The sequence below is a fragment of the Anabrus simplex genome, chromosome 1 (genome assembly GCF_040414725.1).
Source record: "Anabrus simplex isolate iqAnaSimp1 chromosome 1, ASM4041472v1, whole genome shotgun sequence".
NCBI lineage: Eukaryota > Metazoa > Arthropoda > Insecta > Orthoptera > Tettigoniidae > Anabrus > Anabrus simplex.
This window is the reverse complement of record NC_090265.1, coordinates 1,556,725,493-1,556,741,105: the sequence shown is the minus strand read 5'-3', so window position 1 is coordinate 1,556,741,105 and position 15,613 is coordinate 1,556,725,493. Positions and strand designations below refer to the sequence as shown.

The 15,613-nt window shown below is 36.9% G+C and overlaps 1 protein-coding gene across 1 annotated transcript in view; it reads right to left on the bottom strand.

Annotated features, from left to right (window-relative positions):
• The window catches only part of trx (trithorax), a 261,612-nt gene that overhangs the window by 138,468 nt on the left and 107,531 nt on the right, over positions 1-15,613 (bottom strand). The window contains exon 8 of the mRNA XM_067138870.2: positions 9,758-9,940. Coding sequence (XP_066994971.2) covers positions 9,758-9,940 — 183 coding nt within the window. The remainder of the gene's footprint in view (positions 1-9,757; positions 9,941-15,613) is intronic.

The window sequence follows — 15,613 nt, the reverse complement described above, 5'->3', positions numbered from 1 at the left end:
ACATTAAGTAAATAACTGGTTGTAAATAACAAATGTTAATACTGAACAAAGAAACCCAATTTCATATATACCACTATGACTACAAAGTAGTTAATGACCTATATTGTTCCTAAAATGTGAATAAAGCTCATTCCACTTTTGTAATTTTAACTACACAAATATTTTGGTGTACACCTTTCTATATTCAGTTTTAATGATAAAAGATCCTTTTGTACGTTACTAAAGTAATTCAGTTCAAGCACGTACATTTTAAAAAGTATTGATATAAATTTTAAGAAATGTAATGTACTCTATTTCCTATGTCTTTGTCTTACTTCCTAGGCTGATGATGGCATACCCTATTGCCGAAACCAGTCACAAATAAATGAATATGTTATGATTTTATAATTATCACTATTTCTTGTATTGTATAGGCGGATCCCCATACCTAACAATTTTAAATGTATAATTATGAGTCGTCAATGATATATTGGAAGGGTAGACTGAATAGCAGTCATATATAAGTAAGAATTGACACGTGATTAAATAGGGTCGTCAAAATAATCCAGAAAATATTCCACCCGAGTTATTTATTACAGGTACGGAGACCGCCAACATATTCCACGACTGCATATTTTGATTGGTTACAATATATTTGGAACGGAGGATATGATCATATTTACATATGCTAAAGAAGAATTTAGAAATTTGGGTTGTAATTCGGAAATAAATCTCCAGAATTTTAACGCATGATTTGAGATGCTTGACCAGTAGCTTGGTTATTTTGTAGTGTGCTACTGTCTATTTATTTCAGATGGAGCCAACTGATATCCAAATTTATGTGTATTTGTCATTTCATATTGGTCGTTACAGGTCGAGACGACATTGATATTTGTGTCTTGTACAGTGTTGAGGTTTGGAATTCAGCATGGCCGCCATTCGTTTACTTAATTATCATCGTCATTACTTGATTACTGTTGGCTATTTTTCTAGCATGGCTGTCACATATTTATTTGATTGTCATTCGCTATTTTTCCAGCATGGCTGCCGCTTATTCATTTGATCGTCACTGGCTATTTTTCTAGCATGGCCGCCGTTTGTTTATATTTGATTCTCATTGGCTGCCTTGTTTATTTATATTCTTGTCGGCAGCTTTCCTTAAAATTACGCCACCATATATTAGTGTGCATTTAATTATCTTAGTAACTGATTTTCATTCTGTCTGATCGAGGAATAATTTATGAAGAATATAGAGTACTTATCGACAGCTCAGTGTAAAGGAACGAATAAATATCCACACCATCCACACTTATGTATTTTATGAAAGAGAAAACAGATCCATGATATCATCATCATCATCATCATCATCATCACTTCCCTTTATTCAGCTCTAGCTGGATAGGGGAAAATATGGTTCCTCTCCACTCTCTTCGGTCTTTCCACCACTCCTCCTCCAACACTGTGCCCCAGTCCAGGTTTCTTTCTATAATACTGCGTTGGATTGTATCCTTCATCTCAATCGTGGTCGTCCACGGCCTCTCCTTCCTTGCATTTGCATTTCCATCACTTTTTTTGGCATTCTTTTGTCACTCATTCGCTTGTGCCCAAACCATCGTAGTTGGCTCTTCTCTATTGTTTCATTCATTTTTACCACTCCAATCCCTTCCCTGATTTTCTCATTCCTTATTTTGTCTCTTCGACTTTTCTGTATCATACTCTTCAAGAACTTCATTTCGGCTGCCCGTATTCGACTCTCATCCTTCTTTGACACTGTCCAAGTTTCTGCTCCGTAAGTTGTTACGGGTATGTAATACATCTTGTACATAGTTTCCTTTGTTTCCATTGGCACATCTTTGTCCCATAACATGTTTCTTATACTATGATAGAAACAACTTCCAGCTTGAATCCTCTTACTAATCTCAGCATCCAGTCCAGCATTCTCCATTTATTCACTCCCTAGGTATTTGAATGTTTCCACTACTTCCAGGAGCTTGTCTGCAAGTCTAATCTGACCTTTACCTTCCTTCTCCCCTCTAGTCATAACAAGAGTTTTACTTTCTTCTACACTTATTTTCAATCCACATTCTTCGATCTTCCCATTCACCACATCCAACTGTTCTTGAACCTTCATGTCGTCTTCTCCCCAAATCACAATATCATCTGCAAATAACAACATGTTCATTTCTCTTCCTCCATATGCTGCTTTTGCTGTTCTCATGATGTCATCCATTACTATTGTAAACAGGATTGGTGATAGAACACTTCCCTGTCTCAGCCCACTAGTTATTTTGAACCAACTTGTCCTGCCAATAGGGATGTATAGAACTAGCACCGATAAAGAGGATAACACGTTTTCGTAATAAATGCGTAAATAACGTGGCCGATAGCAGTTCTTAACTCGTTAAAAATAAAGACTGAAGTAAACGATATCTTCATTTTAATGTAATATACGGAAATTAAGTAAGAATGTGATACACCTCCAAATATGGCAGAGTACATCACTGATTTCAGAGGATATTTCATATCTTCTCGCGTCTAGTTACGGCTATTTACATGTAAGTTTTTCGCGTGGAGGTTATTTCTCTACATGCGTTTCAAATATGTTTTCATGATAGGCTACATATACGGTTAGGTTAGGTGATGCTGTTTGAAGAAGAAAGCTGAGGTGTTTGCCACAGGAATCTCTGGAGTGATACCGTATTTTTCCGAATCCAAGACTTTTTTCTCAGAATCTCATGCGAAAACTCAAGGGTTGTTGCATTCGAGGCCTAACAGTAAGTTAATTGATACCACTGGCAACTACAGCGGTAACCACGCTGCTTCTTTTCACACGCGCACAGAACTCGTTGACAATATAAACGACCGCCTCTTTACTACACATCGTTAGCCGCGACAACCGGTTGTGCAGTGCCTGTGTGTTTCTCAAACCTGCAGAATGGCATCAAAACATGCGACCCTTCGAATTCTTAGAAAAGCCATGGCTACTCAGTGGCAGAGTCATAACACGTCTATTGTACTTGACGCTTAGTAAACTTAAGGTTTATAGACAGCAGGAATATTTTCGTGATGGATAGTCGTATTGTAAAGATACGTGGAAAACTTATTGCCGGCAAATTTACAACGGGTTCTAGTCGATATTATGATGCTAATTTTAAGTTGATGTTTATTAAACACTCGAAAAATGTAAAATAATTGTGCAGCCGCAAGAAAATACGGCATAGGCCTAACTAAAGCCACTATTTGGCGTTAGCGTGAAGACAAAGAGCTAAAAAATGCGTACCGGTACTGTACAAAAAATGCATTCAGTGGTCCGCAACAAGGGCGCTTAAAAGAAGTTGACGATGAAATTGTGAGGTATGTGCACGAAAAATGCAAGAGCGGAAGGGCCATACCGTGGCGCAATAAACTCGTTCATTGACTTTCAACGTTCGCAATTAGGCCTATACATCGCTAGCTGCTGAATCTGGCCGAACCAGACGAGCGTGTAGCGGTAGCCGGTTATATCTGACGCTGCGTAAAAATAACAGTTTTATAGACAGCAAGAATAATTTGCTGATGGATCGTTGTATTGTAGGTTGAATAGGTGGAATGAATAGGTATTGCCGGAAAATTTTCAACGAGTTCTTTTCGGTATTATGATGCCGATGTTAAGTTAATGGTCCTTAAACCCGCGAAAATAAAGAATAATTGTGCAGCCACAAAAAAAAAAAAAAAAGAAAGAAATACGGCGTGACGAAAGTCAATGTCCGGCATCTAAAAATGCATAGGCCTAATGTACAACAAGGCATTCATATGATTTTACAAACTTCTTTTTGAGCCTGATTAAAATTTTTTGAAGGAAAAGTGGGGTTCATCTTGGATTCGGAGAAATACAGTACTTCAGAATGAAATTAAACGTACACTTTCACGTAGTATCGGATTACGAAAAATAACAAACAAGTAAGCTGTAGTGTGGATATCATCTGCGGAAACACAAGTTTTGAACAAAATTATTGCCGTTTCATGCTGATTTTAATGCGCATGAAGGGTTTTCCGAGTTTTATACAAAAATCGGATATAACGACAATCCGTTATAGCGAGTAAATTTTTCGCGGTTATGAATTCTCGCTATAACGGATTTTCTACTGTAATTAAAAAACAAGCGAAATCACCTAGAAGACATCAAGGTAATAGAGCAGGACAATGGATCAGTAGTACGAGAGGAAGATGGAATCCGGTGAGAATTCAAGACCTTCTTTGACAAGCTCCTGAATGGAGAGGCATCAAATGTAATTCAAAACAGAGAAGAATCTGGAAAAAGTGAAGAGCCCAGTAAAAATATGGAGCCACCAATCACATGGTTGGAGATAGAGAAGAGCCTTAAAAGATGAAGAAAGGAAAAGCTGCAGAAACAGATGAGTTAAGTGTGGACATGTTGAGAGCAGGAGGAACCCCAGCGATCCAATGGCTATATAAACTCCTAAATGTGGTATGACAGAAAAATACCATCCCAGAAGACTGGAAGAAAGGTATAATTGTACCTATATTCAAGAAAGACAGCAGACGGAAATGTACCAACTACCATGCCATCACTCTACTCTCTCATGGACTAACAATTCTGGAAAAAATGATAGAGGATAGATTACGAGAAATTGTAGAACCACTTTTAGAAGAGGAACAATATGGCTTTAGGACTGGAAGATCAACAACAGATCTTAAATTTGCTGTCAGGATGCTAATGGAAAAACATTGGGAAAAAGAAAAGCCTTTATATCTACTGTTCCTTGACATGGAAAAGGCTTATGACAGCATACTAAGGGAGCTTAAGGCAGTCTAATTTCAAAAGTTCAGGTGTTTTACGAGAAAACCAGAAGCTGTGTACAAGTCGGTTATGGACTGTCAGACTGGTTTGAGACAAAAAGGGGAGTACAACAAGGTAGTGCTTTGTCGCCCCTATTATTTATCATTGTTATTGGATACCATATTAAAGGTGCTGAAAGAAAAGGGGCAACAACCTTAAAAGCATTTGCATTTGCAGATGATGTAGTAATTTGGGGTAACTCAGAGAAAGATGTGGAAGAGAGACTGCAGGGGTGGAGTCAGGAGTTTGAGAGATATGGATTAAACACCAACAAGGCTAAAACGGTGGTGTTGAAGGTACAGAAGGGTTACAATCAGCCAGAAATCATGCTAAATGGCACTAAGCTGGACAGTGTCATAGAATTTAAGTACTTGGGTAGTATAATGTCCAAGGATAACTTAGCTAAATATGAAGTAAACAGTCAAATCAGCAAAGCAATACATTTTTACCTCCATGTAAGACAGCTACTATGGGATAAACAAGTACCACTCAAAACCAAGATGACACTGTATAAATCATACTACACCCCTATCCACACACACAGCCTGGAAACCACTACATTAACAAGAAAGGACAACTTGAAACTCCACGCAGCAGAAATTAAGTTCTTATACACAATGATCCAGAAGACCAGGAAGGATAAAATCAGGAATGAAAAAGTCAGAAGATGTAGGACTAGAAGACTCCTTTCTCCAGAAGATCCAAAAGGCAAGACTGAAGTGGTTTGGTCATTTGAAAGGAACAAGTGCCAACAGGTCTGCAAGAAAAGAGTATGAAAGAGAAATAAGGGGAAAGAGACCAGTGGGCAGACCTAGAGAAAAATGGACAGACTTAATGAAGAAGGATGTAGAGGAGAGAGGTCAGGATTGGGAGCGGATTGTGAACGAAGAATGGTTCATGGACCGAACAAAATGGAAGGGGCTCATGTACCACACCTGTGAAACTGGAGTTGGTCAGCGATGACGGTGATGACGATGATGAACATACAAAGATTAACTGACTTGTGGACCAAATAAACATGCATTCTTCTTGAGCAGAATGAGCCTGTAAACAATCTGGACTGAGATTATTAGACATATAACAGCATGTTTTACTATTGTACCCGATGCATTTACTGGACGTATTACAAAATGGCGCCTACGGAAGATAGAGGCCAGCCAAGGCAAAGAAATGTGTAGTAGGATATCGATACTTATATATGTCAGAAGGCCATGACTAACTTAAACCTACCACTATGAAGGCGGTGTACAATGGTGTAGAATCGATAGAATTGTTTTAAAAAAATAAGTAGGGTCAATCGGATTATTATAAAAACTGACTTAAAAAAATTGACCTCGTAAGGATAAGACTTCCTGAACATCGCTCTAAAAAAATAAGCAAGATTTGCAGTATCTAACGTGAATTTTAAGCTCAGAGGTCGGTAATATTGAAGAAAACGAAGAGATAAACGTGGAAATACAGTAAAGAAGAAATAAAATCCAGAAATTTCGAAAAGGTCTTCAAAATACTTAGACGCAAAATCGTTTGGAAACAAGAAGTTGATTGAGTCGCGAGAGCTTGAAATTGAGCTATATTAAGTGGAAATAATAGCAACGATAGCCTAAATAAAGAGGCAATCATTATAAAAATATATATGTACTTCGCAGAACCATGATGAATTTACATTTTCCAGTATCGATGGATATTGTCTACTGTGTTCCTGAACAGATAATGGCTTGCTAAATCGGCATAGACCAACCTGGAGAGAGATGTCATCCTGGCAGTTAAAACCACCCGACCCGTGTGGAGGAGATCACTCTACCCGAGATACCAGTGATGGAGAACCTGCCCAGTTCCCAATCCAAGGCCTGTGACCAGACCGAAGAGCAACTAAGGCCCGAGATATTGAATGGCGAGCTAAGTAATAGTATTAAGTAGTATAATTTCTTATGTAGAGTATTACCAGTATATGCAATAGATCTGAATAGCCTAAACGTGAGATAATTAAGTGTGCAGTGAATACAAGAAAGTGCAGGGTGAAATATTTAAGACGATATCTCGTGACAGATTGGTAACGTATTTACTATATCATCTTATCCAAGGAAGTAAGAATACGATTTAAAAGTGTGACGTAGTGTAACATATGTTTCATAGAATCCCGGTTAGTTAGAAAGATCCATGAATGATGTAATACCAGTCAAACCCAGTTTACATCACAGAGGGACGCATGTTTGAATTGGTTAAGTTAAATTACCATACTCTTTGCTGTGTTATTATATTGAAAAAAAAATAGATACTGAATTTGGGGTTATATGTTAAATTGTATGACAAAATGTGTTTTGAGGAACGAATTCTGCGCTATTGGAGTGATACGTATCGTTGTGTTTAATTAATATTGGAGGTTAAACGCGATAATTATAGATGTTAAATGAATTAAATATGGGTTGAAACGAAGGTTAGTAATGAAATAATGAAGTATATATGATACTTTAAATGTATTATTGTGCAGATTAACAGGAAGTAAAACGTATGTGTGTGTGTATATATATATATATATATATATATATATATATATATATATAATGTGCGATATAGGAGCACAAGTAAAGCGACTACGGAATATAAGTATGCCCCAGGGAGGAACTATAGCAAGGTATGGACAATAAAATTACGCATATTTTAATGAAGTGTGAAAGTGGTTTGACTATTATAACAACCGGTGATGGGTATATGAATGCATGACTGTGTCGTATTCTGATTGAATGTTAATGGCGTGGAAGATCAAACTAGGATGTAACTAGTATGGTAATGTAGTGTTAAAATATCTTAATGTAGGCACTTGCAAATCCATATATGAAAAAATGCTTATTGGCTACGTGCATATTGAACTGGAATACGTTACATAAGAAATTATATAGCTAAGAGTAGGAAAATTATTTGAGATTTACGTAGGATATCATCGATGCTTTGTTAATCTGAAATATTATTAGAGCGAATATTTAGCTAGGAGCCATACTTAAGTGGCAATTGGACCGAGAAGCTTAGTGCGTCATTCAGTATTTCATTTTCTTCACTGTAGTCTGCACCAACGAACTCAGATAATTTTCAATGTAACTTAGATCACTGATATTAGTATTCAGAACACTTTTATTCATATTCAGTTCATTTCCACGATAATTTGAACAATGTAATGATTGTATTTTTGATGAGGGTGTATAATTAACACCGTGAGTGATGGAATAATTTACTGATATACCGAATTTTGACCATGATCAGAAGAATATGATATACTGTATACTTAAATGACCAGATGTAAATTTTAATAGGAAGATGAAACAAAGCAACAATTCATTTCAGGAATACGCGACCCAGAATGTTAAGATATGAAAACTTAGTTTAGGAATAAGCCAGCGCTGACTTAGAATATTTGATTTAGGGATTAGAATATTTATTTATTAGGTTGACAATTGGAAGATCATGAGCAATATTTGACATTAACCATTTCTTTCGCAAGTCTGATAATTTAATAAATGTGTTTCTTGACTGATTTTTTATAGAATGGAATGAGTTTTCATTTGTAATGGTAGTCTGTAGTTATACTTAGTGAGTAAGGTTCTCGTTATGCAGATGTGTTTGTCGAAAGGTTAACTGAAGTTTGCGTACGCGAAATCCACTACTGAGCGTTAAATTACGTAATGCTGGACCGCATATGGTGTCATTATTTTCTCTTTGAACGCACGTTAAACCAAAACATAGAAAAATTAACCATTTTTCTGGAGGCATGAATATCCTGAGATATGTAACTGACTAGTTGGGAAAAATACTGTGGTCACCCTGACCCATAGGGTGCACTATACAATTCCAAATCTTTTGCTTGTCACAAATATCTTTTGCCTTTCCAACCTAAAAGCTTTTCTCTGTCTCACTAACCTCCCAATAATCATCTGCGTTACAATTTTTCATCCTAACAGTGACCTGCAACGGAATCTTTTAACTTCATAGCATATATTACTATTTCAATGAATATAACTTCGCTAATTACGACACAGATATCGCCACCATTGTGTATTCATGACATCGATACCTTACCATATGTAATGTCTATTTACGTACACTTCCTTTGGTTTCATCTTACGAAATACACGGATTACAATACATATAACATTTAAAATTACAACTACATAACTAATATTATACAATATTAAATTTTAAGATGTTAATAAAGTCCATTTCTCGCGACTGACATTTTCTAATCGTGACGTGTATACATATTGATATATTAAGGCTACTCCGGCGCCATGTTTGTGAATCGTTCCGATCTTCCTTCCATGCACCAGTACTTGTACTGATTTACTGTGATTATTCCATCTCAACGTCATGTGAAAATGACACAGTACGACACAGAAAGAACAGTATGTGAACCGCAAATTGAAAGTTAACCAAAGAACTTTTCACTAATGTTCAGTCCTAGGTTTTATCAAGTGCTGAACATCTCAGTACAGAAAAAGAAGAAAGTGATACTATGATCACCAAATACACGTTTCTCAATGCAGTTCTACTGTAAGGTTCTTGAAACAATTTTTTTAAACTAAAAAATGATTTACCAAGTAATATTCAAAAGTTTTAAAGATAAAAATAGGAAGTATCATGGGAAAATGTGTGTTTTTTACACCCTTCCCAAGGTAAAGAGTTATCTGTATTTTCTTATTGAGCTTGAGGCAATGCATCATCTTTTGATGACAAAGTATGTCACTGTTGCTGCAGTCCAAAGTGAAGAACAGAAGGGGACATGCACCCAATAACTGAAAACTATAATTGAGTAACATTCTACAAGCAATATTCAAAAACGAGGTATCTGTAATCAGAATATTTATTACAGCTTAACATTTACCAATACCTCTATATGTAGAAACCTTTAAATCTGAACACAGTATTCAGATATAATATTAATTCTCTTACTTGTTCATGACCAGCACTCCCACAAAGAAAACAGATGGCCCGAATATGGAAGGGTTCAGAACCAATCAGCCCAAAGCCAGAATTGCACACTTCCTCTGGATCATAACTTTCCCAGAAGTCTATAGATACCATGTTCTGCAAGCTTGGAGTGGGCCGCTTAGCAGGCATTGGTAAAGTTCTTGCCTAGAATAACAGAATAATTTCACATTTCTTCCTAATATAACTAATATGTTACTAAGACAAGTACAATACATTATGCATGTCAAATGACAAATGAACAATAAATGCTGTTAAGTAGATAAAAATTCTGAGCACCGTGTTACAGTGCTATAGTATGCAACAACCTGAGGTGACTAAAAGCAGAACTGGGTTGAGAAAAATCTAATTTCAATGAGTGACAAAATGAACATTTTAGTATTGAACCTTTTACAACCAATATCAAATTCTAAAATACCAATATGATAACATTACAGTACAAAGGATGTCAGTGTTAAGCACCATATGTGAGAACTTGTTCCTCTGAGCCTTTGAAAGGTTGGATGATCCCACTGGGGAAGTGTTGCACAAGTTGGATGTGATATATTGGAGGGGCTGTGACAATGGAATATCCCTGCTTCAGAATGATCGTGCACCCCTGATAAGAAAAGTACCTTTTGAAGGATTGTGATGGTAGAGCATATAATTTCCACAAGATGGCAGCACAGATCTGGCTCCAGAAGTTTCAACATGAACATGTACCAACCATTAATTGGCAGCAAAACTGTGAGAATCTAGGCTGCCAACCAGACATCCACGTATATCACGATTCCATCTTGATGTCTCAGGGATTTAATGGTAGTCGATGGTTCAGTGATCGCCCACAGAGTATTGAACCACGATATACATGCATACATACATACATACATACATGCATACATACATACATACATACATACATACATACATACATACATACATAGATACATACATATCCCACGTCGTTCTATCTTAAGCGATGGGTCGGCAAACGAGGCTTCTCCACCAGTTGCGGTCCCTGAACTTCTCTCCTTCTTCAATGCTTTCCAAAGTTGAATGTCAATCTTCACCATGTTCTTGTACCTGAGTCTTGGTCACCCTCTTGGTCTTTTGTCTTCAAGTTTTAGATCGTACATTTTTTTGGTAATCTGTTATCACCCATGGGTCACATATGTCCATACCATCTCAGTTGCTGCACTGTTATTTTGTCCTGCAGTCTTACAACTTGAGCCTGCTTGCGGATTTCCTCATTACGGACTCTGTCCCTCCGTATTTTGCCGATCATGCTACGGACAAATTTCATTTCATTTCTGCTGCCTGGATTCTGGATTCTGAATAATTTGGAATTGCTATCAAAACTAAACGAGGCCAACCATGATATACATGCCTGGAAATTATGTGTGAATGCTGAAAGTATAACTCTCCATGCTATTCAGTGTTTCTGAAAGAATGCTGACTAATACAGAGACACACCAAACGGTCCTGCAACAGGAAGTCAATGCATATTCCAGCAAAATTGCCTGCTCACATTCTGACAATGCTACCGAACATACTTTGCAATATGTTAAACAATTTCTTCAAATCATTCACGTGATACCATGATAAAAGCCTTCCTTCATCATCCTGCTGACACAGCACATACTGCTGACTTCTTAACTCCCAACAGAAATTGCATAATACAAGCAGATGGTTGAGTCCTCTATACTACTACTACTACTACTACTACAAATTTAATGGTTGTTTGATTTATATATCCACTCCTTGAGGAATAAAGCCTGATATGAATGTGTTCAAGAATCCCTGCAATCGTCATGAAGTGCGTTTGCAACACAATGGTGAAAATTTTGAACCACTGTAATACTGTAAATGTACATAAATTCACTGTTCAAATACAAGTACAGTACTGTTTATTTTGGCTCATAATATACCATAGTTTACCCACAGTAAAAGCTTAAATAAATCAACCAATCTAGAACAAGTGTTACTGTTAAAACATATTACCCAAGTATAAAATGCTGAATCTCATAATTTTGTGAATACATTCCAAACAGATATATTATGTTTCAATAAACAGAATCTATGAATATGATCATATAAAAAGCCACATATGAGAGATTGATTCACTGATTAATTAATTATTTATTTAAAGATAACATACGTAGGGCTATGAAGCCCCATTTAATGTACATAATCTCCTCTCAAATTCTACATGGTAAAATATTAAGCATCAAAATACAACATATGTATAATAACTGAAGTAATATCATTATTTCTGTATAGCTTAACGAAACATTTTAGATTGGAGCAAACAGACCAACTATGAAGATGATATGGATGTTGTTATGCATCAACTGACCAAGCGCCAAAATGGATTTTTTAAAGATTATTGCACCATCTGGTAGCTAAAGGTGTAAACTTTACTTAGGTTATTGTTCGGACTTTTATTCTCAATATGATTTCGCGGGAAATGAATTTTGACCAAACGCCAACCTCTCAATCATTAAATTGAAGTTTTGCATCAAGTGACCAACCACCATTTCTGAGTCTGAATCACGCATCAAATGATCACACGACAAGCTGCAGTCGCTTGGTCGTGTGATGGTAAATGTAGATTCCCATGTAGCAGATTCCCGGGCAGGTTTTTTTCCGTGTTACACAACTTTCGAGTTCACATTATTTCTCTGCAATGTGTCATCATTGTAGTTAATGTACTCTTTCTTTATTTACCGAAATCCCCCATTGTGGTAATAACTGTTTAGCAAAACTGGCTGCATGTGAGAGAAGTAGAGTTAAAGAAAGATAAACCTTTTAGCATTTTCTTCATAACATTTTGATGCAGAATGCACTGTTGAAGTGGACATTAAGAAATCTAGAGTTGGTTGCCGGCTTCAGAATGAAAAAGGATCAGTTCTACATGGTCTGCTCACTCCGTTATGGCCCAGTGGAAAACCAGTTTCAGAAGCGAAGCTTCACGACCTGCGCTCCCTCATGGAGCTAATTCTCAATGATGCCAAGCCTTTCTATAAGGGCTTGTATAGTGATTCTGGAATAGACAATGATATAGATGGGTTTGATTGTGGAAATATGGATTTTGAACTCAGGAATTCTTAACGTCCTGCATTATATTACACTTGGAGAAAACTGTGTGTTTATGATGCCATAATGCTATGATCTAACAGTGTAATTTTTATACTATATTCTAAAATTAATGATTTTTCTATTTCGTGTTCTATGCTGCTATGTATAATTTAATCCTGTACTTAAATAAGCAATAAAATTAGTTAACAAGTAACATATTTTACACTGCACTGAAATTTTAAAAGTCAAATCGATCACTAAATAACAATTTTATTTGTTAGTCATGTGATGTAAAACAAAAAACTAAGGTAACCACAATAAAGCATCAAGTGACTAAGGGCCATTATCTCAGATTACGACAATATACTTCAAATATTCCTAAATTTGATACATTAAGAAGAAAATTTATGATCTTATCTTGATTGTGGTATATAATACATTACATTTAAGAAGAAATATGAATTAATACAAAGGATTTTGCGTTTGTGTTAATATCACAAAATCTACTTTTGGCGCTTGGTCAAGTGATGCATAACACCATCCATATACTCCATGATGCACTATTAGTTAGCATTGTAAACAAACACGTACATCCAACCATGCAGGGGAAAGGAAGGAAAGGTATCATACATAATGTATGATAGTCTGGTGCATAGTAAAGTTTCACATAATTTCACATACCTTGATTGGTCATACCGAAGAATAACTTGAAAATATAATCTGTTAACTCGCGCCGTTGTCATTTTATCAACTGCTGAAGTTAGTCAATTAGAATATAAACTTCATATTTGATCTATATTGTCAACCTTAATCACAGAAAAGTCCAACCTATACAAGTTCACAATGTTTATTTGATATATTAAAAGTACATGTTTCGTTCTTGTTGGAAAAGACCATCTGCTTAAAGCTCAATCATTGATAGAGTTTGAATCAAGGTACTATTATAGACAAGATATATACAAAAGTTAAAATATTCTTATAGTACACCGATATTGAAAAATAAACATTGTGAACTTGTATATGTGGGTCTTTTCTGTGATTTAACAAGCTCATTAGTAAGGGCCTTACTTTTTGGTGAAATAAAACTGTTGATTTCGGTGTTAAAACTAACACTATTTCGGTAGGTATTTCGTGAAATAAATTGTCATACTGATCAATGTTTCTTGTGAAATATTTCTTATGGTATGGGGTAAATCTAATTAATTTTGTGATTAGGGGTTTTAAAGTGAACACTTGAAACGTATTAAATCGTTATTGAACCTTAGAACAACCAAATATACAAAATGTTATAGAAATAAATACCGGTAGGCCTATATAAATCACTGAAACCTCGAAACGAAGTTAGGAATTTATACATAGCCTACACAATTTTTTGCCGGTCATGTGGTGTAGGGGTTGCGTGCTTGCCTCTCGCCAGGAGGCCCCGGGTATGATTTGCGGCCAGGTCAGGGATTTTTCTCTCGACCTGAGGGCTGGTTCGAGGTCCACTCAGCCTACCTGATTAGAATTGAGGAGCTATCTGACGGTGAGATGGCGGCCCCGGTCTCGAAAGACCAGAATAACGGCCGAGAGGATGCATCGTGCTGACCGCACGACCCCTCGTAATCTGCAGGCCTTCAGGCTGACCAGCGGTCATTGGGCAGGCCAAGGCCCTTTCAGAGCGTTAAGTGCCGTGGGGTTTGGTTTGGTTCTACACGTTTTTACATCTTGAATGACTTGTCTCCAAAGTAAAAACTACGCATGGTTTCAACATTATCAGGATTCAGAGTTGTACGACGGTCAGAAAGTATATTTTTGTAAACAAAGCAGCCCCTTTCACTGACCACATTAGACGTCAGAAACCATAATGCTTGCGAACACTTGGTGCAAATTTACTGTGGTCTTCTATCGAACCTCCTAAAACTCCACTAACAATGTCTCCTTTCTTCTCTTCTATCAGACGTGCTTTCACTGCATTTTGCACAGCCATATACCCCTGGAGGATATTTATGGATATGCTGGTGCTGCCCGGCCGGGGATGAGTAACTCAGACAGTTAAGGCATTGGCTCTCTGAGCCCAAGTTGGTAGGTTCAATCATGGCTCAGTCCGCTGCTCAAATATGTCAGCCCCGTGTTACTAGTTTTATTGGCGCGTAAAGAACTCCTGTGGGACAACATTCTAACATCTCGGCGTCTCCGAAAACCGTAAAAGTAGTTAGTGGGACGTAAAAACAATAACATTATTACAACTCAACCAGGCTATTTTTTTTTTTTTGCTATTTGCTTTACGTCGCACCGGCACAGATACGTCTTACGGCAACGATGGCATAGGAAAGGCCTAGGAATTGGAAGGAAACGGCCGTGGGCTTAATTAAGGTACAGCCCTGGCATTTGCCTGGTGTGAAAATGGGAAACCACGGAAAACCATCTTCAGGGCTGCCGACAGTGGGGCTCGAACCCACTATCTCCCGATTACTGGATACTGGCTGCACTTAAGCGACTGCAGCTATTGAGCTCGGTGCGATTTATTTACGATAGGCCTACTAATATCGTCATATTTTATAATAAAGTCGGTATTATTTATCTTTCCTTTTATATTCATCCATGTCCTCATGCCAGGATTATCCAGTTTTTCTATAGAAATGCTGGTTTACATGAATGCTTTTGTTGTGTCTATTACAAATTGCTCTCTACCACTTTTCAGCTCCTTTGCGATTTGTAAAGTATCGCCGATTGTTATTTGCCGCTCAAAATTATCTTCATTTGCTTCATTCTTCTTCTTTT